Below are 24,956 nucleotides of genomic sequence, written 5' to 3'. Positions count from 1 at the left end.
GACACCTGCCCATGTCACCAGGCTATCTAGCACTTCATCTCCCTACGTTATAGGCACTTCATCTTTCTGTCTGACAAAAGCATCATTCTCCTTCATGCTCAGTGCCTTCATTCAGGCTGCTCCTTCTGCCCATAGTGCTCTTACTTCCCCTTTCCTTACCCCCCATGTCACCCCCATTTACCTGGTTATAGAATTTCTTTTCTTTCAAGATACTATAGTTTATAAGACACATCTTTTGTTTACAGCTTTCTAGAGAAAAAAATACTATTCATTAAATATACATATAGCAACTGGAAATCCATATTACTCTTAAAAATATTTAATTTGAAAAGATGTGATTCTTAGAATTAAATAAATATGCTTATAAACAGTTAAAAGTTAGTTGCTTGAACATGGTTTTAAACTTTCTATTTTACTGTTTTCCTTTTTGTTGTAATTATAATCATACAATTTATTAGAATTTCTTTTCTTTTTTTTTTTTTTTGAGACAGAGTCTCCCTCTGCTGCCAGGCTGGACTGCAGTGGTGTTAGCTCAGCTCACTGCAACTTCTGCCTCCTGGGTACAAGCGATTTTCCTGCCTCAGCCTCTCAAGCAGCTGGACCACAGGCACGCACCACCACGCCCAGCTAATTTTTGTATTTTTAGTACAGATAGGACTTTACTGTGCTGGCCAAAATGACCTCGATCTCTTGACCTTGTGATCCACCCGCTTCAGCTTCCCAAAGTACTGGGATTACAGGTGTGAGCCACCGTGCCCAGCCTCTTTTTTTTTTTTTTTTTTTTTTTTTTTAATAAAGTCTTGCTGTGTTGCCCAGGCTGGAGTACAATGGTGTGATCTCAGCTCATGGCAACCCCCCTACCTCCTGGGCTCAAGCAATTCTCCTGTCTCAGCCTCCAGAGTAGCTTGGACTACAGCCATGCACCACCACACATAAATAATTTTTGTATTTTTAGTAGAGATGGGGTTTCACTATGTTGGCAAGACTGTTCTTAAACTCCTGACCTCCATGTCAGCACATCAGAGTGCTAGAATTACAGGTGTGAGCCAGCATGCCCAACCTTGACTTCAAAATTTTAAAATGTCTCTCTCCTCTATTAGAATATGAGTTCTGGTAGATAGTGTTTACCATTAAGTCTTTAGTACATGACACAGTATCCAGCACAAAGTTGGTGTTAAGATTAATCAAGATGTTCCAATCAGAATTGCTCCATTTCCCATTAGATAATGTTCAAGCCAGACTTGCGTGCCCACCCTGTGCTAGTTTCTTTTGCTGTTATAACACATGGCCACAAATGTCATAGTTTAAAAGAAGGTACATTTATTCTCTCACAGTTCTGGAGATCAGAGGTTCAAAATCAGTTTCACTAGAGTAAAGCCAAGATGTCAGAAAAGCTGATTCCTTCTTGAGGCGTTAGGAGAGAATTCATCTTTTTGCTTATTTTAGCTTCTAGTGGCTGCAAAGTTCCTTTGGCTATTTAAAGTAACATCCAAGAGCTTGGAAAATAGAAAGTGGACCTATTTTGGTGGGAGAGGGACACATTATTCAGCCTGCCACCCACCTCTTTGTCAAAAAACCAAAATATGGAAGAGTTAGATCCAAATTGGAAAATGAAGCATAGATGAAGAGACATCACATGAGAATCAAGAGGCCATGTTTTAAATCTGGTGTGGCTACTTCCTAGTGGTGAGATCGTTGATAAACCCCTACATTTCTTCAAGCCTCCTCTGCAAAATGCTGGAGCAAAGCAGGTGACTTCTTCCCTTCTGTGATCCTGGGCTTCCAATGGTTATATGCTAGAGTGTGATTTTATTCTGTCCTCGTGGCTTCACATGGCCCACATGGCTTCAGGAACACAAAAGAAGTGCAGAAAAAGGTTTCAAGATCCCATACCCTGCCACTGTGAATGAAAGAGAGTTTCTTGCTGCTGATTTTCCTCCAGGCCCCTATCACAGCATGGTTTCAATTTTGGTGAGAAGGGAGACAGAGAAATAGATCATATATGTAACATAGCAAGCTCCGAACCCTTCCTCCTTTATGATTTCTAGAGTACTTCTTCTCAAAAAACCTAAAACTGGAATATCCCATCAAAGTATAACTATTTATTACCTACACACCCCTTAAAAATAAAAGGAAAATAATAAAAGAGCTAAAGTTATTGTCCACTCATCTGGCATGAATTATTACATTCTAGATAACTTTGTCATGAACAAAACTAAACAAAAAATATAGACTTAGTCACTAGTTGATTGCACACTTACTTAGATTAAGAATTCTAGTCCAGGTGTGGTGGCTCACGCCTGTAATTCCAACTTTGGGAGGCCAAGACAGGCAGATCATGAGGTCAAGAGATCGAGACCATCCTGGCCAACATGGTGAAACCCATCTCTACTAAAAATAAAAAATAAAATAAAAAAAAATTAGCTGGGACTGGTGGCACACACCTGTAGTCCCAGCTACTTGGGGAGCTGAGGCAGGAGAATCACATGAACCTAGGAGGCAGAGGTTGCAGTGAGCTGAGTTCAGGCCACTGCCAACTGCACTCCAGCCTGGTGACAAAGCAAGACTTTGTAAAAAAAAAAAAAAAAAAGAATTCCAGAGAGGATCAAAACAGAGGACTTATGTCTTTCAGTCTATCTCAGTGCTCGGCAAGAGTAAGTGGCCAATGAATATGAGATGAATTGAGTCAGACACCTATAATTTTTTCATAAAGTATGAATATGTATATGTGATTTGGAGCAGATCAAGTAGATCTATCTATTCCCGAATGTGCTTAGAAGCACTAAGAGGAGGCTGTGTGTGTGGAATGTAAGTCGTTGGTGTAAATGTACCAAAAATTTAACAGCAGAGAGCTTTCAGGGTATGCCTTAGCTTTTCCTGTATTTCAATAGCCCCCTTGAGATATTCGAAAAGAAAGAGAAATAGAAACAGATGAAGAGAGGGAGAAATTTGATGAGGAAATAAATGGTTAAAAATAAAGTCAAAACTGAGTGTGAAAGTGAGGTTACTAAAACCAAGACAAGAGTCGTCCACAGAAACAACCTGGGCTTTGGGAGGAATCCTCAGGGCAGGGGTGATCTGCTCCAGAAAAGAGCTGATCAAAGGAAATGGTTGGTGTTTGGCAAAGTTTTTACTAAAGCCCAGACTCCCTCTAGTGGGCAGACAGAGCAGGACAGCATCCTTACAGGGTGTGTGCTCTTTGGGGTTAAATGTCCTTTGGAATCAAGATTGTTCCTGTTTCCTTTTTTTCTTGTTTCTTTTTCTCTTTCTTTCCTTTTTTCTTCCTTTCTTCTTTCGTTCTTTTTCTTTCTTTCTCTTTGCTTTTTTTAAGTGTTTCTTATCTCCTAAGATAAGAAACACTTGGATTATCTTTATAGCTTGAAGGTTGGATTCTCTTTATCGCTAAAGATGGGAGTTCTGTAGTGCTCCAGGAGTGAGGACGATTATGCTTAAGATGCTTTTGCTTCAGTTTAGTCCCAGACCCAGAGAAAAACATTTCAAATTTTTAAAGTAAATCCTTAAAAGTGTAATTTACACCAGAGCAATTGACCTGGCATTTACATAGACTGCAGCTTGAGAAGTAATACAAATGCTTTTCATTCATTCCCTTGGAAAGGTCCTTAGAATGTACTTCCATTGGTCTGAAAAACACCTGAAAAAGAGTTCTGATACAAACCATAGTGGAAATAGGGGGGCTGATGGTTCACGATCAGCCCAGTAGTATCCTCTGTTCTATCTGCATCTAGGCAAAGAGACCATGGGCTGTATGTGATCAAATAATTTGTTGAAGCGCTTTGGGCCTAGGGCATTTAATTACTGTGACGTAGGCCCACCACTTATTTGGTCTGTTTTTGTGTCACGTCTCAGAATACATTGAAGTAGGGGCAACCCCTGAACCCAGACTTCTGCCATGTGAAGCCACTTTGAACATCCTGACAATCACAGACACCACATAAGTGATCAGCTAATTAAAGAAAGGAGGCCGAGCTGCCCTTTATGTATCCAATAAGTACACATCATATGACTTAAGCATGAAAAAAGGCCACTGTCATTACTTTTAGGAAGGAAAATAAGCAGGGTATCGCATATTTTTAGAACCATTCCTCACCAAATGGAACAATTTCAGTGATAAAGTGGGAGTGAGAAAAGAAGAAAAAAAACCCTTCTAATAATGTTTGGGAATAAGAAAGAAAGAGGAAACGCACGTCAAAGCCCACTTTCTCCTGCAGGTGTAATATAAAGGGTTAAGACCGTTTCCTGCTGAAATTTTGGGGAGGAAAACGGAAGCTGGCGCGCGGGCTTTGCAGGCCTCCCAGCTCTGCCTCGCGGTGCGGGAGCGCCTGGGTTCAGCACCTCGGAAAGCGCCTCTCCCTACACCCCGGGATTACGCATGCTCCTTGAGGCCCACCGCCGCAGCCGTTCAAGTGCCACTGTAACTGGTGGGCGCCGCTGGCAACCCACCCGGAGTTGACAACCGCGGAGAGACGCAGACACCCACTGACCTCCAGGCAGCAGAGCGAGGTGGACAGAACCCTAGGATATCTTTCTTTCCAAGGACGGAAACCTCGTCTAAGCAGTCCCAGAGGAATCAGCCAAAGGTATTTGAAAGAGAGCGAGCGGCTCCAAATCGCACTGTCGAGCGGCTGGGTGAGTTATGCGCCAGTGCCCCAGTGACCGTGGGACACGGAGAGGGGAAGTCTGCGTTGTACATAAGAACCTAGGGACTCCGAGCTTGGCCTGAGAACGCTTGGACGCCCAGTACTTGCCTTTGGGGCTGCGCTCCTCAAATCTGCTCCAAAGCAGCCGCGGAGCTCAACTCCTGAGTACACCGCGGTTGGTTCGCTGTGCGCCAGGACGTGCTTAGTACCCAGTTCCTGAGCTCTATCTTCAGCAGCTACTTTGAAAGCTCCCGCGCATGCCCCGCAGGCTAGCTAGCCTGGGAACAAAATCGGGCGAACCCTGTTCTCTTAGGTCTTGTCCCCCGGAACATGACCTAGAGGTACCTGCGCACGCAGATGGCCGATGCAGCCCCGATAGCCACCATGAATAAGGCAGCAGGCGGGGACAGGCTAGCAGAACTCGTCAGTCTGGTCCCGGACCTTCTGGAGGCGGCCAACACGAGTGGTAACGCGTCGCTACAGCTTGCGGACTTGTGGTGGGAACTGGGGCTGGAGTTGCCGGGCGGCGAGGCGCCAGGACATCCCCCGGGCGGCGGAGCAGAGAGCGCGGACATCGAGGCCCGAGTGCGGATCCTCATCAGCGTGGTGTACTGGGTGGTGTGCGCCCTGGGGTTGGCAGGCAACCTGCTGGTGCTCTACCTGATGAAGAGCAAGCAGGGCTGGCGCAAGTCCTCTATCAACCTCTTCGTCACCAACCTGGCGCTGACGGACTTTCAGTTTGTGCTCACCCTGCCTTTCTGGGCAGTGGAGAACGCACTTGACTTCAAATGGCCCTTTGGCAAGGCCATGTGTAAGATCGTGTCCATGGTGACGTCCATGAACATGTACGCCAGCGTCTTCTTTCTCACTGCCATGAGTATGGCGCGCTACCACTCTGTGGCCTCGGCTCTGAAGAGCCACAGGACCCGAGGACACGGCCGGGACGACTGCTGCGGCCGGAGCCTGGGGAACAGCTGCTGCGTCTCGGCCAAGGCGCTGTGCGTGTGGATCTGGGCTTCATCCGCGCTGGCCTCTCTGCCCAGTGCCGTTTTCTCCACCACGGTCAAGGTGATGGGCGAAGAGCTGTGCCTGGTGCGCTTCCCGGACAAGTTTCTGGGCCGCGATAGGCAGTTCTGGCTGGGCCTCTACCATTCGCAAAAGGTGCTGCTGGGCTTCGTGCTGCCGCTGGCTATCATTAGCTTGTGCTACCTGCTGCTGGTGCGCTTCATCTCCGACCGCCGCGTGGCGGGGACTGAAAGAGCGACCTCAGTAGCTGGCGGAGGCCCGGCCGGAGCCAGTGCCCGGAGACGGTCGAAAGTCACCAAGTCAGTGACCTTCGTTGTCCTGTCCTTCTTCCTGTGTTGGCTGCCCAACCAGGCGCTCACCACCTGGAGCATCCTCATCAAGTTCAACGCGGTGCCCTTCAGCCAGGAGTATTTCCTGTGCCAGGTATACGCGTTCCCTGTGAGCGTGTGCCTGGCGCACTCCAACAGCTGCCTCAACCCCATCCTCTACTGCCTCGTGCGCCGCGAGTTCCGCAAAGCGCTCAAGAGCCTGCTGTGGCGCATCGCGTCTCCTTCACTCACCAGCATGCGCCCCTTCACTGCCACTACCAAGCCAGAGCCCGAGGATCAGGGGCTGCAGGCCCTGGCGCCGCTCCACGCGGTCGCGGAGCCGGACCTGCTCTACTACCCACCTGGCGTCGTGGTCTACAGCGGGGGCCGCTACGACCTGCTGCCCAGCAGCTCTGCCTACTGAGGTCCAGGGCGCGCTGTCGGGGCAAGGTGGCCTTCCCCCGGGCGGTGAAAGAGGTGAACAGATTAAGGAAGGCTGCGTGGGGGGGCCATTTAAGAAGTAGGTGGGAGGAGGATGAGCAGAGTACGGAGGAGCAGCCTGTGTATAGGCCGGAGAACCTTCTCTGGAGAAGGGATGCTTTGAAATCAGGTGGAGAGAGGAAACTGGCAAAGGGGCAGACACGAGCCCCACGGGCCGGACCTTCAACGTCGGTTCCGCACCCCACAGCCTCTTCTTACTCTGCCCACGCTGGGCAGTGTGGGGGCTCCCAGAAGCAGAGAAAAGCAGCAAAAATGCAGAAAAATTGGCACAGGGAGCAGGGCTTAGCCAAATGATGCGCAGACAGTTGTGCCCGTTTATTCCAGCGACTTCTGCGGAGAGGGCAGCCGCTACCACAAACTCTCCTTTACTGCTTGGCTAAGGAGACTGCAGCAGCGCCAGGGTCCTGCTTGCTGCCGGGCTGCCCCAGGAATCTTGAGTTGGGAGGCAAGAAACGTTTTTGGAGTTAAGAAAAATTACTGCCCCTTCTGGTCGGTCCCCAGGACAAACGGCAAAGGAAAATCACCTCCCATGGAGTCATTGTACCGATTGTCATTCCGGACTGGGCTATCAGGAACAAGCTGAGCCGGACCTAGCTGCAAAGCCCGGAAGCGCAAACATTAACAGGGGAATAACACTTGTCAAGAGCTTGGGAGAGCGATTCTCTGGGGAGGGGCATCACTGCCGGAGGGAGCGGACACAGTGTGATTAGAAGGGCTGGATAAGGAAACTTCTTCAGACTGCTGCCGGGAAAGGTAAAAGGGGGCTCATATGCTCACTCGGTAGCGGAGTTGGAAGTGGCACGCTGGTGCGCTGGGCGCTGGAAGCCCTGGCGCTCCGTTTCCTCTGAGAGCACCTTGGGTGGCTGCAGGCACTCTGGTCTGTGTGCTGCCAGTGAGATGGGCCCAGGAGTATCCCGAAGAGCTCTACTGGGAGGAGTGGGGGCACTTCTGCACTTCCTCCCTTCCCATGCTTTGAGAATCAAGCTGTCCCTTTGACTGAGGCTCTGGACCTGCGAGTAGAGGGATAATTCAGTACTTTTTGTTTGTTTGTTTATGTGTGTGTGTGTGTGTGTGTGTGTGTGTGTGTGTGTGTGTGTGTGTGTGTTCTTTTGTTTTGGGAGGGGTAGGCTTAGATAGAAGAGCAAGAAATGCCGCAGAAACGTGCAAGGGGAATGGCGGCGGAGGGGTGGCAGAGCGCGGAATCATGGAAACCAAATTCCTAGAAGCTGGGTCAGATCTTTCAAAAGGAAGTGTGGAGTAGGAAAAGAAAATAGAAGGTCCATGTACTCTGTCTTAAAGGGAGCAGAATATTGAAGAAAAACCAGAATTTCAGGTGTGGGCTTCTTTATTGCTTATATTATTGACAAGAGAAGGTAGGAAATAGAAATTCCCATCGGACAGTACCATCGCCAATTTCCCTTTATTCTAAAGAGTGCTTTACAAGGTGAGCATGCATGGCAAATTCTTCCCCAGCCCCCAGACAGTTTATGGAGCTGTCTCTGAAGACACACAGTTCTCATGTCGATTCTGTTCTTATCACAGCAGTTTAGGGTGTTAAAACCCTCACAACGTCCTTTCTTGAGGCTCTTCCGAGAACTGGAATCAAACACCCGTCTACCCACCCGTCTGCCGGCTTTTATAGAGGTACTACTGCTCTCTTTGGCAACCTAGTTTGGGGTCAGGAAATCAATGATGCAGGCACCCGCTGGGGTAGTTAATTTAATATAATAAACAGCCATTCATAAAACATGTCTGTTTAAAGAGCCCCTTGAGAATTGTTCAGTAATGTTGTTGAAAGTTTTCTGTAGTATCTGAGATTCAGGGCTCAAAATGTGAGATCTACAACTCCCACTTTCCTTGCTCTGCCTTCTGTGATTGTAAAACACAGTGCAGTGACCAAACACTCATGCCTTCCCACAAAAGCAAAAGTTGCCAGTCTCTATCCTGAGCAATCTTGAGAAGTCACCTCTTTTAGAAAACAGAACGGTGTGTTTGTTTTGACGTAGTCCATTTTTTGTTTCACCCTTTGGGAAGAACATTTATTGATGTTGATATTGAATAGCAATTGGGCTAACAAAGACTGAAATGAAGCTCCACAAAAGTTCCCCAAATGCAAAATCCATGAAAAAGTAAACACAGGAAAGAGCTAACAGGAGCATGGTAGCAGATCCATCTGTAACACTGATAATAGACTCCTACTGAGAAAGTCTTATCAAAGCACCTTGCCATTTCAATTTTAACAATAAAATAATGTTTGGGTAGCTCAGAATTTTTAGGAAAGGGTGTTGAAGTGTGTACATCTGTGACTATGGATGCTAGAAAAACAGAAAGAGAAGGAGCTGGAGTAATGGTCTTTAAAAAGAAAAAAAAAAAAAAAACTTCTGTAAAAAGGGTCATTTTGTCCAAATCCCAAGCTCAGGGCTTCTGAGAACACAGCAGGAGGGATCAAAGATCATGACTTTGGTCTACCACAAGGACTAAGGGTCACCAAGGAAATGCTCAGATCAACTGTAATCAACAATTACTTTTTGAGCTCCTGTTGTGTGCCAACCCCTGTGTAGGGTACTGAGGTCCTGTACATGAATCAGAGAAATTTCTGACTTCCACATGTAAAAGGACAGACAGCCATAAGCACAAGCAAGATAAGACAGTTGAATGTCAAAATAAGGCTGAAAGAAAAACAAAGGAAGGAAAGGTTGATTCTGCTAGGAGATCAGACTTCCTGGCCAAAATAATATTTGAGATAGGCCTAGATATATGGGCACAATTTAGGCAGAATGGCAAGTGTGAGTTGGGAGGAAGAGAGAATATTCAAAGCTCATAAAATGTGGTAACTAAAATCTTTGATGCTGGAATGTCAGATGCTTGGTGGGGGAAGCAGGAAGCAAAGTAGTAGGGATTCTTTTTCTCCTGTACGATTTCCTAAGATTTCTGTTGAGAGTATGTGCTCTTGTACTAGCTTTATTTGTCTGGGGAAAGGAAATTTCTTTTGCCAGAAAGAATATGCCATTGCTATGCAGAGAACAAATACTTAGATACCCAAATATGGTGGAAGACTTTCAAATTTTGATTATATATTTATTCATTCAAGCCTCAAGGGTGTTGAGTTCAATGAGTATTTGCATATTTGTGTGTGCGTGTATGCATGCAAGCACACACATGTACTCTGTGGTTAGTAAGGGATGACTACACTTGACTTCTTGGGGATTTAATAAGATGACCCTCAGCTGTGGGCCACCTTTCCAGCTGACCCGTCTATTCATTTCCAAATCTTCACACTCAAAACAGCTCTTGGAGAAATGGGCAGGAAATAAACACTGAACCCTGGAGAGGATTCCATTTCTAAACCTTGCAGAGATCAAGTACAGGTAAGGGAAGCAAGAGAGATGGCTTGTTGCTGTTTCTTTTCTAATGATAAGAGCTATGTGCCGTGAGGTCCTCTGAGCATTTACTCATCCTCATCCCACACAGTGGGGTTGGGAGCAGGTGTTTTCCCTAATGGCTTCTCTAAGTGAGTCATTAACTTATTTCTCCAGGATGGATGATGACAGTGGGCTGAGAGGGTGGAGTAGAGAAGGGGTAGCTTTGCATATGTTCAGTAAAAAGAATAAGATTATTTTATTTGGGAGTGAATGTACTAATAGAATACAGGAGGACCTGACTGGGAAGCAGAAAATGAGAAGCACCCATGTGGAGAGGAAGGGAGCAAGGCTTGGAGGGTGATGAGTAAAACAGCATGCTCAGGCTTGAGAAGACAGCCTCGCTGGGTCTGGAAAACACCAGAGATTTGGGAGAATGGGGCACACTGCAGGAGTCTGGATATGGAAGCCACGTGTCCTGCAGGTGACGAGGTCTAGCACAGAGTGGGAAGAAGTGGCCAGTTTAGCATAAGCCCCTGCCCTCCATTGTTTCCCCTGACATATACACTAGAAGTGGCCCAATTCACGGGGACATTTCAGATGCCCTGCTCCACACCCCTAGCACTGTCTCAGTCACAGGTGCAAGAACCAAGTAGCAGCAGAGAGTGGACTCTTTAAAGACAAAGGAGGCAGTCATAGAATTGGAGCAACAAAGAGGAAGCCCAAACAGCAGCAGGAGGAAGAGAGTGGGTGTGAGATATCAGGGATGCCACTGCCTTTTGAGACCTTGGAGAAATTAGGAAAGAGAAGGAGGCTGCAGCACAGAATGACAACAAACGGCTCTGTGCTCCTAGGCTGGCTGACTTCAGTAGGTACTGCCCTTAGACCTGGGCAGCCAGGGCCCCTGGTCTGGGTGTCATCATTAGAGGACCCTGTTCTGCCTCTGCCCCTTTCCACATAGCAAGGAGTTCACATGGCCTCCTGGAGCCTGTGCCTCCCCCATCTTCCCACCTGCTAGATTATGCTTCCGTAGCTGAGACCTTGCATTCCTTGTCCAAATTGCCCTGAGTCTACGTACAAGGAATCCATGGGTCCTTTCTTGAGTCCATCCTCCAGAGCAAAGTCCATGCTGCTGAGTCTGTCCACCCTTAGGTGGTTAAGGGTGGCCATTTGTAGAAGTGATGAGGGTAGAGGCAGGTGGGATACCACAGATGTGGAGCAGAGAGAAGAGTGGGGGAAGCAGAGAAGAGGGATGGGCTGTGGACCACGTGCCTCCATTCATGCTCTTGTCCTGGACCCTGCAGATGTGAGCAGCTGTGTGAAGGAGGACCCAAAGCCCAGCAAAAAACAATCAGAGCAGGCCTGCTCTTCTCAGGAGGCTACAAATGAGCTGACACTGCAGGAGCCTGGCCATGCTATGGAATCCACTCATTCTCCTAGGCACTGGACACACAGAAGCAACACCCCAAATCCCAAATGTCCCAGTTCTAAGAAGCAGCTCATTTCCCTTCTCCATATTCCCTTCCAGCTCACCAAAGATTTGGGCCAGTTACAAGTTGAACTGAGACAATAGCTACTCTACCAGACCCTAAATCAAGTAGGAAGAGGAACCACTCAATTCTTCTAACTTCTAAAAGCGTGGACAAATCTCTATTCTGCACTGGTCAGGCACATTCAGGGTTGGGTAGGCAAATACTTTAGACGAGGGCAGATCTAGTGGGGACAGGACAGTGAGTCTTTAACAGTAGTGACAATCGCTAGCTCCGATCAAATGCCAGACACCAGGCTAAGTGCTATCCATACAGAAAACAGCAGAACCAAAATGGCTGTGTTCAAAGCCCAGCTCCGTCACTTAAAAATTGTGTGGTTTCAGACAAGTTATATCTTTTGGCTTCCATTTCTTCATCTAAAAAAGGAGATTGGTAACAGCGCCCACTTCCACAATTGCTGTGTTAACGTTAAAACATTTAGAATAGTGGTAAGGACTCCATAAATATCATGGTTCGTGTTTTGTTGTTTGTTTGTTTGTTTTGAGACCAGAACTCGCATTGTCTCCCAGGGTGGAATGCAGTGACACCATCATAGCTCACTACAGCCTCGGTCACCCAGGCTCAAGCAATTCTCCTGCCTCAGCTTCTCCAACAGTTGAGACTACAGGCATGCACCACTATGCCTAGCTAATTTTTAAAATATTTTTTGTAGAGAGAGGGTCTCCCTATGTTTCCCGGGCTTTTCTTGAACTCCTGGACTCAAGTGCTGGTATTACAGGTATGAGCCACCATGCCTGAACCAATGTTGTGTATTATTAATCATCACAACTCTCTGAGATAGCAATTCTCATCACAAATGTATAAGTGAGCAAATGTGTCATTAGGGAGATTACATAGTTCGCTGCTGAGTGGCAAAGCCAGGATTCAAAACCAGCTTATTCCAAAACATGATTTTTATTAAATCATGCTGTCTCTCAAGGAGGCTGAAAACCTCACCATGGGAAAAGCAGTTGAAGGGGTATGGTTAAAGAAAAACTGCTTAGCTTGGAGAAGAGAAGATCATAGGAGAAACAGGGGGCTGTTTTTTCCAGAGACTTTCATATCAAATCCAGAGGACAAAACTAGGGTGCAGACTAGAGAGAAATATTTTTACTGTGTCTATGAAATGAGCTATTTTAAAGTGGTGAATCCTCCAGCATGAGATGTTCGAGTAGACTTGTCAGAGGTATCATAAAGTAATAGGAATTATGAGCAAATTAAATATGAATAAATTAATATCAGAGAAAAAAATTACTAGTAATATTTTGAATATTTGTGAATTTGATGAAATATATGACTCCCTGGCTGGGCGTGGTGGCTCACGCCTATAATGCCAACACTGGGAGGCCAAGTCAATCGGATCACCTGAGGTCAAGAGATCGAGACCAGCCTGGCCAACATGGAGAAACTCCATCTCTACTAAAAATACAAAATTAGCCAAGTTTGGTGCTGCACACCTGCAATCTCAGCTACTCAGGAGGCTGAGGCAGGAGAATCGCTCGAACCCAGGAAGCGGAGGTTGCAGTGAGCTGAGATCATGACATTGCACTCCAGCCTGGGCAAGAAAAGCGAAACTCCATCTGAACATATATATATATATGTATATACATGTTCATATATACATATATATGTATATACATATACATATACATATACATATACATATACATATACATATATATATATGACTCTCCAATATATATGGACCCCTGGCAAAAAATCAAATCAAATCACTTCATAGAACACATCCAAGCATTGTGTGTGGAATTAGTCTGCTTCTCAGGCCTCAGCAAGACCTGTAATGCCCTGTGGAAAGCAGCTCCTGCACCGAGATGCAATAAGGAAGGGGTGTGTAGGCGCTACCACCCACACTTACCCCCTGCCACCAATGCGTGGAGGCATACTCCAGGCAAAGGTTGCCTGAAATATGGGGACTGTTGTGCAGAGGATTGGTTGAAAGTGAGAGGTGGGCAGTTACCGTGGCTGAAATCACAATACTGAGCGTCCAGTGGACAGACCCTAAGAATCAGAGCTGCAACTTCCTGCCATGTGCTTCACTGTGTCCGAGATTAGGGTCATTGTCTCTTTATTGACCTAATCCACGTATCTAACAAAGAGAGCCACAAAGCAACAGCCTATCAGTGCCACCGCAGACGCTGTGATCACCACGATGACGACACTCCCAGCTGCGTTGACCAGAAAGCCCAGGCCACCTCCAACCAGGATCTGAGCCAGCTGCACCATGCAGGTGAGGGTGGCGCAGTCCACGCCCTTCCCTCTCACGCTGTTGTCTGGGTCCCCTCCTGGGACTTGCTGCCTCTGCAAAAAAATCACAGGAACACCATTTGACCCACAAGGAACCATCATTTAGGGCACAGGTTGGCAAACTTTTTCTGTGATCAGCCAGACAGTAAATACCATTGGCTTTGTGGATTATACAGCCCTGGTCATAACTACTCAACTCTGCCATTGTAGTGCAAAAGCAGGGGCAATGTGGAGCTGGGTTGGGATTCCAATATACATTGATGGACATTAGCATTTGAGTTCATGTAATTTTCATGAATTGACGATGTGGAACTGAACTGAATATTGATAGGCACCAGCATTTGATTTCATGTAATTTTCACTTGTCACAAAGTATTATGCTTCTTTTGAAATTGTTTTCAATTATTTAAACATTAAAAAGGAATTCTTAGCTCACGGACTCTACAAAAACAAGTACAAAAACAATACAATGTAGTGGACACTCAATAAATATCCCATTCTTTTTCTTTCTTAGTGTTAAAAATTCAAACATTTTAAGAAGGATGTTGAATTGCAGACGTACTTAAGAGAAGCAACTTTTAAAAGCATTTCAATCTTTCAAAATATGGTTGCCACTTGATCAACATAATAATATTTGGTTACTGTTGATATTTGGTCTGAACTGGTTGATAACTTTGCCATTTGTTGGCTATCTCTTATGTGCTGGGCCTGTACGCATTTTTTTACGTTACTTTATTTCAACCTCACCACCTCCCTAGATGCACATGTTATTATCATTACCTCCATGGTAACAATTATAATGCTAGCTATCATATTTTGAGTCTTCTTCAGGTGCTAGGTAGCACTATGCAAAGCACATCCATTACGTTGTTAACTTTTCTATAAGCTATATAACATTCTTTCCATTTGCGTCTTGAGGAAACTGAGGATCTGTGAGTTCAAATGATGATTTCCTACAGTATTAGGCCAAATAAAAAAAACATTTTGCTGAAAAATGCATATTATCCTTTGACTAAGAAAAAAATAAGAAAATAGATTTACATTTGCTTGGGTTTTATTTTAAAATTCTGGAGAGATTAACAAAAAACTAATAAGAGTGGTAACACATTGGGGTTGGAGGGAGATAGTAAATGTAAAAGGAGCACACAGTGTCCACTTTTGTATGTCATTGTGAATATATTATCTCACCTAAAATGAACTCATTCTAAGTGCTACCTAATAAACAAATAAATAACATCCCCAGTGTTACACAGCTTCCAAGTGGAAGAGGCAGGATTTGAATCCAGGTCTCTCTGAGTCTGAAGTGTAGGGTTTTTTTTTTTTTTTTTTTTTTGCCTCAGTACCATGTAACACTCTCTTTGGAGGGACAGAGTTTCATGATGACTATCCCATTAACAGCAACATCCCTGTCATGCATTGAAACCTTGGTGACAATGTTTGCCAGGGGATGAGGACAGTCACGACTCTTGTGTGAAAGGTTTTCACTCCTGGTGCAGCTCTGCCCTGCTGCCAGATCAAATGATGAAAAAGATGGCCAGAATTATAGTCCCATGGGTATGTGTTTGGTGTTTTTGCAGTTTCATGCTGAGCTGGATTAAACTTATCTCTGTAGATTTTACATCATTGCTCCAGTTGAGGAACCGTATGCCTATTTTCACGGGAAGAAATTTGCAAGTGTTGATAAGAAGAGGTGGTAATTTTAGAGTGGAAGTACCAACTCTGTTATAAGCACTACTTAGACTCTTGTTCACTGTTGAGTTCCAAGATTTAAAGGGTGCACGTCCCATTCAAGGCAGCAAAGTGGGGATTGCCACCTATGATTCCAGCTTTCCTTCCTGCACATGGGATCTGGTCTGGACTCCCTTGCCTAGGACTTCCCTATCCTTGACAAATAACACCAAGAAATTCCACCATGCACCTCTGCAGCTTGGGAGTAGGGAACCCTTATTGTGCATATCCAGAAATGCTGCAGGTGTACCAGAGAGACCTATGAAACGGTTATAGAAGATCTGAGTCCTCCTTTTTGTCTCTGTGTAATTGTGGGCTGGTTTCTCAGGCTCACAGAACCTTCTTTTTCTAATCAGAAAAATGGGAGTAACACTCCTTGCCCTTCATCTCCCTAAGTATGCAGGGGTTGAGAGTAAGGAGGACAGGAGAGCTGGGCTGGGCTGGGCTTGGCTGGTGGGCACACCTGTACCAGATCATGGTTGCAGTTGGTTGGGCATTTTACTGCTGCTGTTTCAACAACCCTCTTTTCCAGTTCTGCTCTACACATTGCTACCAAATCCTTCCCCGCCTTCAGATGAGTCTGGATGTTATCCAAGGCAGAGTTTCAATGACAACACACCTCCTTTTCTTCCTCTCGGTGGTACTCAGTAATGAGGTTAAAGGGCACGGTGTACAGGGTGCTGGACATTACACCAAATAGGCAGCACAGGACCAGGGTGGAGTAGACATTTGGGAAGAGCCCAATAAATCCTGTCCCCAGGCCAAACAGCAAATATCCTGTGAAGTAAAGCCCCTTTAATCCAATGTAGGATACCAAAACTTTCTGAAAGTCTGTGGGAAGAAGAGAGGGAGAAATTACAGCTGGCAGTGCCTCACAACATTTAATAATTTTAGACAATCCTTTCTTCTGAACATTCACTTTTTTAGACTTCCTTTGATACTGAGCCAGCAATAAGAGAATCCCCTTATCTGTGGGTTGAAAACAGCTGGCTTTTGGAACCATTTTTAAGACCTCTGCATAAAGGACAGATTGAAATTGCCTTGATAGTCTGATTTGTTTTTCTACAAAGAAGGGTCTGGCACTATTTAGCAGACAGCTGGATAGCCAAAAGGAGCAAGAGAGGTGGTGGAAAAGCGGACCTTAACTATGGGGCCGTGGGGCTACAAGAAAAGTGGGGGTTATTCTGAGTCAGGTGGACTGTGGCCCCATAGGACCAAAACAACAACACAGGCCTATCTTGGCCCTAGGACCCAAAGTCAGGTTGGAGAAAATGGAAACAACCAGAATTTACAGGATGATCTAAGTCATTCATGGTTTCTTAGTCCCCATCTGAATGGAGTCTGCACACCTGAGAAGGAGGTAAAGCATGTGCAGTTATCTGAAGACACTTTCCCCGCCTTGCCAATTCTTCCTAGGCTGGTAAGGAGCTCCCACAGCACCCACCACGTCCTCATCGCTGGTTCCCTAACTCTTGGTAAACAAGTTCCTTGACTTCTCAACACCCCAGCTTCGTCATCTGAGAACTGGGAATAATAAAACTCTCTTTTAGGGTGTTGCCAGGATCAAGTGAGATGAAGTGTCTATGAAATTACCCAGCCCAATGCCTAGCACGTAGAGAACATCCAATTAATGTGGCTAGTGCTATTGCAAAAAAGACAGCCTGAGCTGGAGATGGTTGTCTCTTAACTGGGTTCCTCTTCCAGCAGGTCAGCTTAGCTTGCTCATATTAGTATAGTGGTAGGGCTAACTTTTAAAAATAAAAAATTCTGCTTTAACCATTTTACAAGACTTTTCACAATGGCAAGAAAAAGTACTTAAAATTTTTTTATCTTCCTTTCTTAATCAGTTGTTTTTAATCCACACATTCCTCATCTTTCCCCTGCCCCATTCTCCTGGAACACATGAATCAGGGGGATAAATAACAGATACATGAAATGTGGCTATTCAAGAATGAAATTTTCCATGTCTATTAATATAATTATTGGACTTACACTTTGTAGACAAGCAACCTTATTTGTAGCACATTCTTATCAATTATGAAACTAAACACTGTCTCACATTGTCTGATGGAAGACAAAGCTCTGGAAATGAAAAGTGGGCAACATTGCTTTCTCTATTAGACTTATACCATGCCTGGAGGACTGTTGTTAAGGTTGAGAATTTTTAAAAAATGAGGGTAAGGCTATTATCAGTTTCTGTTTACTTAATAATTATGTTTATGCAGAAAATACAATCTAAGGTGCCTCAATACCTAAAAGATACTATCAATACCCACAGGGAAATGCTCTTATCCAAGTGTGTATGTCAGCGGAGGAGAAGGTAAAGGAGTATTTGGAAACATAAGTAATTTCAGTACAGACTGAAAGTCTGACAAAGAATACTTTATTCACAAAAAGAATTCAACAAACTTCACGGCCAACCTTGCATTGCCCTCTAATGGGTCTGATATGCAGTGGTAGTCATATCCTCACACAATGCTTCTCTTCAGAACTGGAGGGAAATGTGATAGATTTCAGCACCAGCTATGACTAGTAGTGTATGATATTATGGTATGAACAATTGGCCATATCTTAGTACTCAGTGCTGTTATTCTAACTGGTATATGTGTACCCACTGTATACAAAAGGAGCTTGGAAACGAGTTCCTATCAGCATTCTCCACCTCAGCAGCCAGATTGTCCTGCCAACCTCCATGTGGGTAGAAACTCTGAATCTGCTCCTGATGTTATGTGATGAGTTCAAAATAGAGGGTAATATAGCGAGCTCCGGAAGTAAAGGAAATGATTGATTCTGCCCCGGTGGGTTGAGGGAATGAACCTAGGTTAAATATTACTTCCTCAATGAAATAATGTTTTCTTGAAAACTTGAATTTCATTGAGGAAGTAATATTTAAGCTGGGTCTATAAATGTTATTAGAAGTTGTATAGTGGGGAAGTAGAAAGAGCAGTTCAGGCAGAGAAACTAAAAGCATCAGCAAATACACAGAGATGAGAACGTCTGCATAGTGGGTCATGGAGAGTAATTAATTGATATGGGAGTGAAAAAGGGCAAAGTATGAACTAGACCAAACTGTGAAAAGCTCAGAAACTTGACTTTATCCTATAGGCATGGAGAGCCCCTAAAATCCTTGAGCAGAGCTGGCTGGTATTTTATAAATAAAACGTTGATTGAATTCACAATGGTAGGGATCCCATAGATTTATACATTAATAAAACTTTGGAAAATTATTCAACTAATAATTTATTTTATAACTGGAAAGGCTTTTAATTAGAAGGGATCTAAAAATAACATGCATTAAAGTTTCAAATGCCATAAAATTTATGCAGACAAGACTGATTGAATGGTACCTAGTAGGGGTTTCTTGAGGAAAAAAAAGAAGTTTAGATAGACACATTTTTTTTCTTACAAAGATGAGGGTAGGGCTGGATGGAGTGCCTCACGCCTATAATCTCAGCACTCTGGGAGGATCACTTGAGCCCAGGAGATCAAGACCAGACTGAGCAATGTAGGGAGACCCCATCCCATGAAAAAAATTTTAACAAGCCAGGCACAGTGGCATGTGCTTGTGGTCCCGGGTACTCAGGAGGCTGAAGCTTGCTTGAGCCCAGAAGGTTGAGGCTGCAGTGAACCATGATCACGCCACTGCACTCCAGCCCGGGTGGCAGAGTGAGACGTTGTCTTTGAAAAAAGAAGAAAAACAAAACAAAACAAAAAGAACGAGGGTAGTAGTAAATAGTCCTCTCAGCCCATGAAATCACAAAGGACTTAAGATGGATAATTTGCTAAACCCTTTTAGTCTAGCATTCTTTTATTCTATTTTAAGCGCTTGAAATCCTCCTGGAATTTTTTTTAATTCACACACTCCAAGAGGAAGAAAAGAGTTGGCTAAATAAATGTGAACTTTAAGCACCATTATATGAGTATCATAAATTTTAAAATAATGAATGTTGTGGTTATATGATTATTGGGCTCATGAACTTTTCCCACATTTATATGAGGTGCCCTTTTCCCAATTGTGCTCAATTTTTAAGCGATCTTGAGGCAGGTCTTCTGCTGTGCTATGGTAGGCGAAAGGAAGGGGAAGGGGCCCTCCCATACATCCACCCTTCCCCCACCCCCACAAGAAGCAGGCTGACAGTGACAGAGTGAATCCACCTGAGAATGGTAACAGGTATTCTCCCCAACTCTTTCCACTTCCTTCACCCGGGGCATACCCATGCTGTCCCTTAGACCTGTCCAAAGCCCAGAGCCCTCAGTTGAGTTCAGTTATTCTTACAATCTTGCAGAAGAAGAGCTCTTTATAATTAGGAGAACTGCATACATTTTTCGGGCCAGACTTTTCACTTAAATCTATGTATACAGAGCTTGGAGATATCCACACACAGGAGCAAGTACAGTGCAGCCTGTGCAACGCCCTGGAGTTGCAGCACAGCTGCCTGGACTTACTTAAATACAACAGCAGAAATTCCTTTTTTCAGTGTCTTCACAGCTGCAACCTAGTTAAGTAGAGGTTAAGAGGCTCAGAAAAGCTGACACCTGGGAAGAAAAGCCAACTGTCCCCAATCCTAGCATGGTGCTCCTATAACCTACCATGCTACACATCTGAGCTAAGGTCACTTTACATGCTGATTTTGTCACCTGTAATGTTAATATCCGTTCTTTTCTGCATCGTCTACAAATCTGATAAGTCTGTCTACGAAACGCCACCAATGACCTTGCTCCAGTAGAACATGAACCTGCTGGGACTTGTCCATCCAACCCTTCATCTTGTAAAGATTCCCTTTTATTTTCCAGAGAATCTTGATCAGGAACTCACTGATCCCAAATACAAAGTAATTGGTGAGAAAAATGACACCTAGAATTCATGATGAGAAAAGGATGCTTCATACAGTCCTTTCTAAAGTAATAGTTTTTCCTGATATCCATAGATTTATTAAGAATCCGATATTTTAAACAGTAGGAAATAAACATAGAAATATCAATTCCAAGTTGTGCTGGACCACAGCCCTTTAGAAGACATCCTTAGGAAAAGGAGAGACTTACAAGAATAAAGTGAGGAAAATATAGAGTTGATGCACAATCCCCAACATCCGACCTCGACTCCTCTTTGGTAGATAAGAAACTCCGTGGAGTTGTGTGCACTATAGGGATCCCCATGGTACACAATCTGAAAGAGAGGTTGGAAGGCTATTCAGGTACAAATACAATGACCTCTTCTGATGCACTCTGCTCCTCTACCCCTGGGGAGCAAACGTCCCTGCCTGAGGGACCCTTTCTAGAGTACAGAGCTTATGCTGTCATGACCAAGTCGCCCCTTTCATCCTACTACATCTCCATTCAAGGACCTGCCAGAAATCTAATGCCTGCTACATCGTCTAAATATCACTCGCCCAGATCCTTAACATCCCTTTTTCCAGCTCACAGCTGGCCCCACCTCACTCAGGCAATCCCACCACTCATCTTCTGGTACACCAATCAGCTTCTGACTCATCTCCACATGTGTCATTCCTGTTGCTGCTTGGAATGTTTCCACCCTCTCTAATATTCTCCTAACTCCTATTCACCCTTCAGGGTACAGACCATACTATATTCACTTTGTTGTATTTTATTTTTTAAGAGACAGGGTCTTGCTCTGTCACTCAGGATGGAGTACAGTGGCACAATCATAGCTCACTGCATCCTTGAACTCCTGGCCTCAAATGATTCTCCCACCTTGGCCTCCGAGAGCACTGAGATGATCCGCCATGGTCTACTATGCCCAGCCTGAACCCTGTACCTCCTTTTTGAAGCCTGCCATGATTGCTACAGCTCACACCAATTTGCCCTGCTTGTTATACTTTATTAAGTACTGGCAGGCTCCACTGTGTCCTCTGGTTGTCCAGGGTATAGTAGTGTGCTTCTTGATGGTACTCTTTCCTACATTCTGACTGTGCCAATCTTAGAGGATAGCCCAGAAGAACCTCAACAGGTGTTAATGGAGGAAATGATGTGTAAAAGTGAGGGTGTGCACAGATACATTCATTACCTGGCCCATGAAATCTGTGAAGAAGAGCATGTTGGACAGGAAGGCAGTCCATCCAATGAGGTGGCTGATGGAAAGGTAGCGGTAGTGGGGAGGCATGCTCATCAGTGCTCTCAGCAGTGACTTTAATGTCATTGACCTGTGAGTCTGAAATAAAACATGAAACACAGGTGTGACCTTCAATGCGGAAACTCAGCCAGCTAAGGGAACCAGAGCACATGGCCATGTTAGGTATTTGTCAGTCAGCCATCACACAAAGTGTCACTTTTCCTGGGCATGGAACTAGGTTTCCATGGAGTAGATTCACAGGAGGTATTCTGTTAAGCATGAGTGGCTGCTTAGAAGTTTCAGGCCCAGAATGAGGCCTTGGTAGCCAAGGGGAAAGGGAATGAGAATGGTGCTAGCTTCAGGCCAAGGTATAGGAGACATTGAGCATCCTATCTCTGAATGACAGAACTGTTGCACAAGGAGAAAGCTCACAGACATAAGCCAGCTCTTAATTAGAATTCTTGGGCCTCTTAACTGAGAGAGCATAGTAGGCAAATCCAAGATAGCTGTCATGATCTTGGTCCCCTGATGTTATCCTGTTCTGTTACATGGCAAAGGGACTTTGCAGCTATATTAATAATTAAGGTTAATAATCAGCTGACTTTGAGTTAATTGAAAGGGAGATTACCTGGGTGATTCTAACCAAATCCCATGAGCCCTTGAAAAGTACAGAATTTTCTCCAACTGATAGGGAGAAAGGGAAAGTCAGAGCAACTCAAAGCACAAGAAATGCCTGCTTTGAAGGTGGAGGAAGCTACATGAAAAGGATCTGAGGGTGACATTTAGGGGCTGAGAGCAACTCCAGGCCAACAGTCCACAGAAAGCAGGGACCTCAGTCCTACAACCAGAAGAACTGGATTCTGCCAACATCCTGAATGAGCTCAGAGACAGACTCTTCACACTGAGCTTCCTGATGAGAATACAGCTCTGCCAACACCTTGATGTCAGCCTTGTAAGACCCTGTGCTGAAAACTTGGTGCAACGCACCTGCTTCTGATCTACAGAACTGTGAGATAATAAACTGACGTTGTTTTAAGCTGCTAAGTTTGTGAATATTTTTTATTTATTAGAACATTAATATAGAGAGCCAGTCAGTTCCCTGCTCTTAGCCAGCTGTCTCCTCCCAGGTTATTTCTCTGGATTCTAATGATAGCAGACACATGTTAATGAGCCCTACATTGAGTTAGAAGTGAGAACAATGTAGAACTCAAATACATATATTTATACACACACACACACACACACACACGCACACACACGAGGAGTCTTCAATATGTTAATGGAAAATACATATTATGAAAAAAATTATACATGGATTTCAAAAATTTTTTGAAGCAAAATAAACTCATACTAACTTGTTATAGCATGTCTGAAGAAGATTGAGTTTGAGGCACTAAGAAGAATAAGACATCAGTTTGAAAAGAGCCCTTAACAGAGCAACAGGAATTCTACTAAAATTGAAGCTAGACTAAATATCAAATTTATGGTGAAGCTTTGGTGGAAGAATGGTGACATCACTGATTTTTTTTAAGTTTATGTAGACAATGTCCCAAAGAAATCAGCAGTTTACAAATGGATAACTCATTTTAGGAAGGAATCAGATGGTGTTAAAGATGAAGCCTTCAGGGCAGATCATTCATATCAATTTGCAAAGAAAAAAGTTAGTCTTGTTTATGCACTAATTGAATAGGACTGACAATTAATGGCAAAAACAATAGACAACACCATAGACATTGCTGTTGTTTCAGATTACACAATTCTGACTGAAGAGTTAAGGTTTAGCAAACTTCCCACTTACTGGGTACCAAAAGTATTGTGCCCAGATCAACTGCAGACAAGCACAGAGCTTTCAATGAAAATTCTAAACATGTAGGATCAGGATACTGAAGCATTTCTTCAAAAAAATTGTAACTTGAGATGAAACATAGCTTTATCAGTACAATCCTGAAAACAAAGCACAATCAAAGCAATGGCTACTGAGAGAAATGTTCCAGTCAAAGCAAAAGCAGACAGGGCAAGGGAAAAGGCCATGACAACAGTTTTTGGGGGATGCTCAGGCATTTTACTTGTTGACTTTCTGGAAGGCCAAAGATCAATAATATCTACTTACTATAAGAATGTTTTGATAAAGTTAGTCAAAACTTTAGCAGAAAAACACCCACAAAAGCTTCACCAGAAAGTCTTTGGCCACCATAACAATTCTCCTTCTCTTTCCTCTCATTAAACAAGGGCAATGCTGTGAGAGTTTTGATGGAATGTCTTTAGGCATCCACCCTAGAGTCCTGATTTGCCTCCTTCTGACTTCTGTTTCCTAATCTTAAAAATATCTATAAAGGGCTCCCATGGTTTTTCAGTTAATAATGTAAAAAAGACTGCATTGACATGGCTAAATCTCCAGGACCCTCAGTTCTTTAGGATGTGATAAATGGCTGGTATTATTGCTTACAAAAGTGTCTTGAACTCAATGGAGCTTGTGTTAAGAAACAAAGTTTCTTCTTTTTAATTTTTATCTTTTCATTCTATTTTTCCATTAACTTTAGGAAAGCCCATCCCACACACATATATGTAAAAAATGAATATATAGGCCTCTTATTCTTTTAGATTTAAATTTGGTTAAAACTAGAGGCTACAGGTTTTTTTCTGGTTTCAGAAACACTGAGAGAATGAGAAACTTTAAACTATTGATGCAACTGTTTTGAAATACAAAGAATAATAACATTTAGCATCTTGTCATATAAGAGAAGAAAGAAATCTTGGGAATACTAAGCAGTCAGCTGCCCTGAAGACGCTGAGACCACAAACATCAGCCATGATGTGGTGATGAGTCTTTTCTTGTCACATTTTTATTTATTCTGAATTATGACATTGAGTACTAGTTTATAAGACAGTCAACTGAGATTTTCTATTCTAACTGTAACAGTATATTTTTTATACTTTGTAACCTTATATAATCATGCTTTTTACTTTTTTGTTGCGGAAAATTTTATTTACCCATTTTAGTTTTGTGGTGTAAGATGATTTTTTAAAAATTCATCAATCTTGTAGTATCTAGCCCACTGACCATAAACTGTACTCATTTTCTGATAATTGGTGTTAAACACTATAGACATTCCCCTGGACTGAAGAAAAATAACCGTTTTTCTGCAAGTAGAATATGGTACCTCTAAAAATAAATGATTATAACAGAAATGAAGTGCAGAATTACTACTGTTTCCTCAACTACAGAAAGAAGCAGCTAACAATATAACCCAAGAAGCAACAGCCTGGTTTTCATGTCTCCAACTAAGTGATTTATCTTCACTTTCCTTCCTCTTTTCCAAAAATGCAAAATTGAGAAAGCGAATCTGGCCAACAAGTATTCAGCCTCATTCTAAATATTAATATATGCTTCTGACTTACACATAATTTTCAGCCAGCTTTCATTGTTAGACAACTTTCTCCTTTCTTCTAAAAATAAATATGAGCTTTTGAAATGTGCCTAGTATTTCTGTGAAAGCTGGGAGTGTAAATAT

General features: G+C 43.8%; 2 protein-coding genes across 2 annotated transcripts in view; one reads left to right on the top strand and one right to left on the bottom strand.

Moving 5' to 3' along the window:
- Positions 1-4,416: 4,416 nt before the first annotated feature.
- On the top strand, positions 4,417-13,427 carry RXFP3 (relaxin family peptide receptor 3). The gene has a single exon (XM_074386669.1). The coding sequence runs from the start codon at positions 5,016-5,018 to the stop codon at positions 6,414-6,416; it is 1,401 nt and encodes a 466-aa protein (XP_074242770.1). The 5' UTR covers positions 4,417-5,015; the 3' UTR covers positions 6,417-13,427.
- Positions 13,428-13,475: 48 nt separating this feature from the next.
- The window catches only part of SLC45A2 (solute carrier family 45 member 2), a 42,015-nt gene continuing 30,534 nt past the window's right edge, over positions 13,476-24,956 (bottom strand). The window contains exons 4-7 of the mRNA XM_003936217.4: positions 21,400-21,543; positions 20,418-20,541; positions 15,994-16,205; positions 13,476-13,700 (exon numbers count right to left, since the gene is read on the bottom strand). Of these exons, the coding sequence (XP_003936266.1) occupies positions 13,476-13,700; positions 15,994-16,205; positions 20,418-20,541; positions 21,400-21,543 (705 nt within the window). The remainder of the gene's footprint in view (positions 13,701-15,993; positions 16,206-20,417; positions 20,542-21,399; positions 21,544-24,956) is intronic.

Source organism: Saimiri boliviensis, chromosome 1 (genome assembly GCF_048565385.1).
Source record: "Saimiri boliviensis isolate mSaiBol1 chromosome 1, mSaiBol1.pri, whole genome shotgun sequence".
NCBI classification, from domain to species: domain Eukaryota; kingdom Metazoa; phylum Chordata; class Mammalia; order Primates; family Cebidae; genus Saimiri; species Saimiri boliviensis.
Note: the sequence above shows the minus strand (reverse complement) of the source record. Positions and strands in the feature narration are given on the sequence as shown.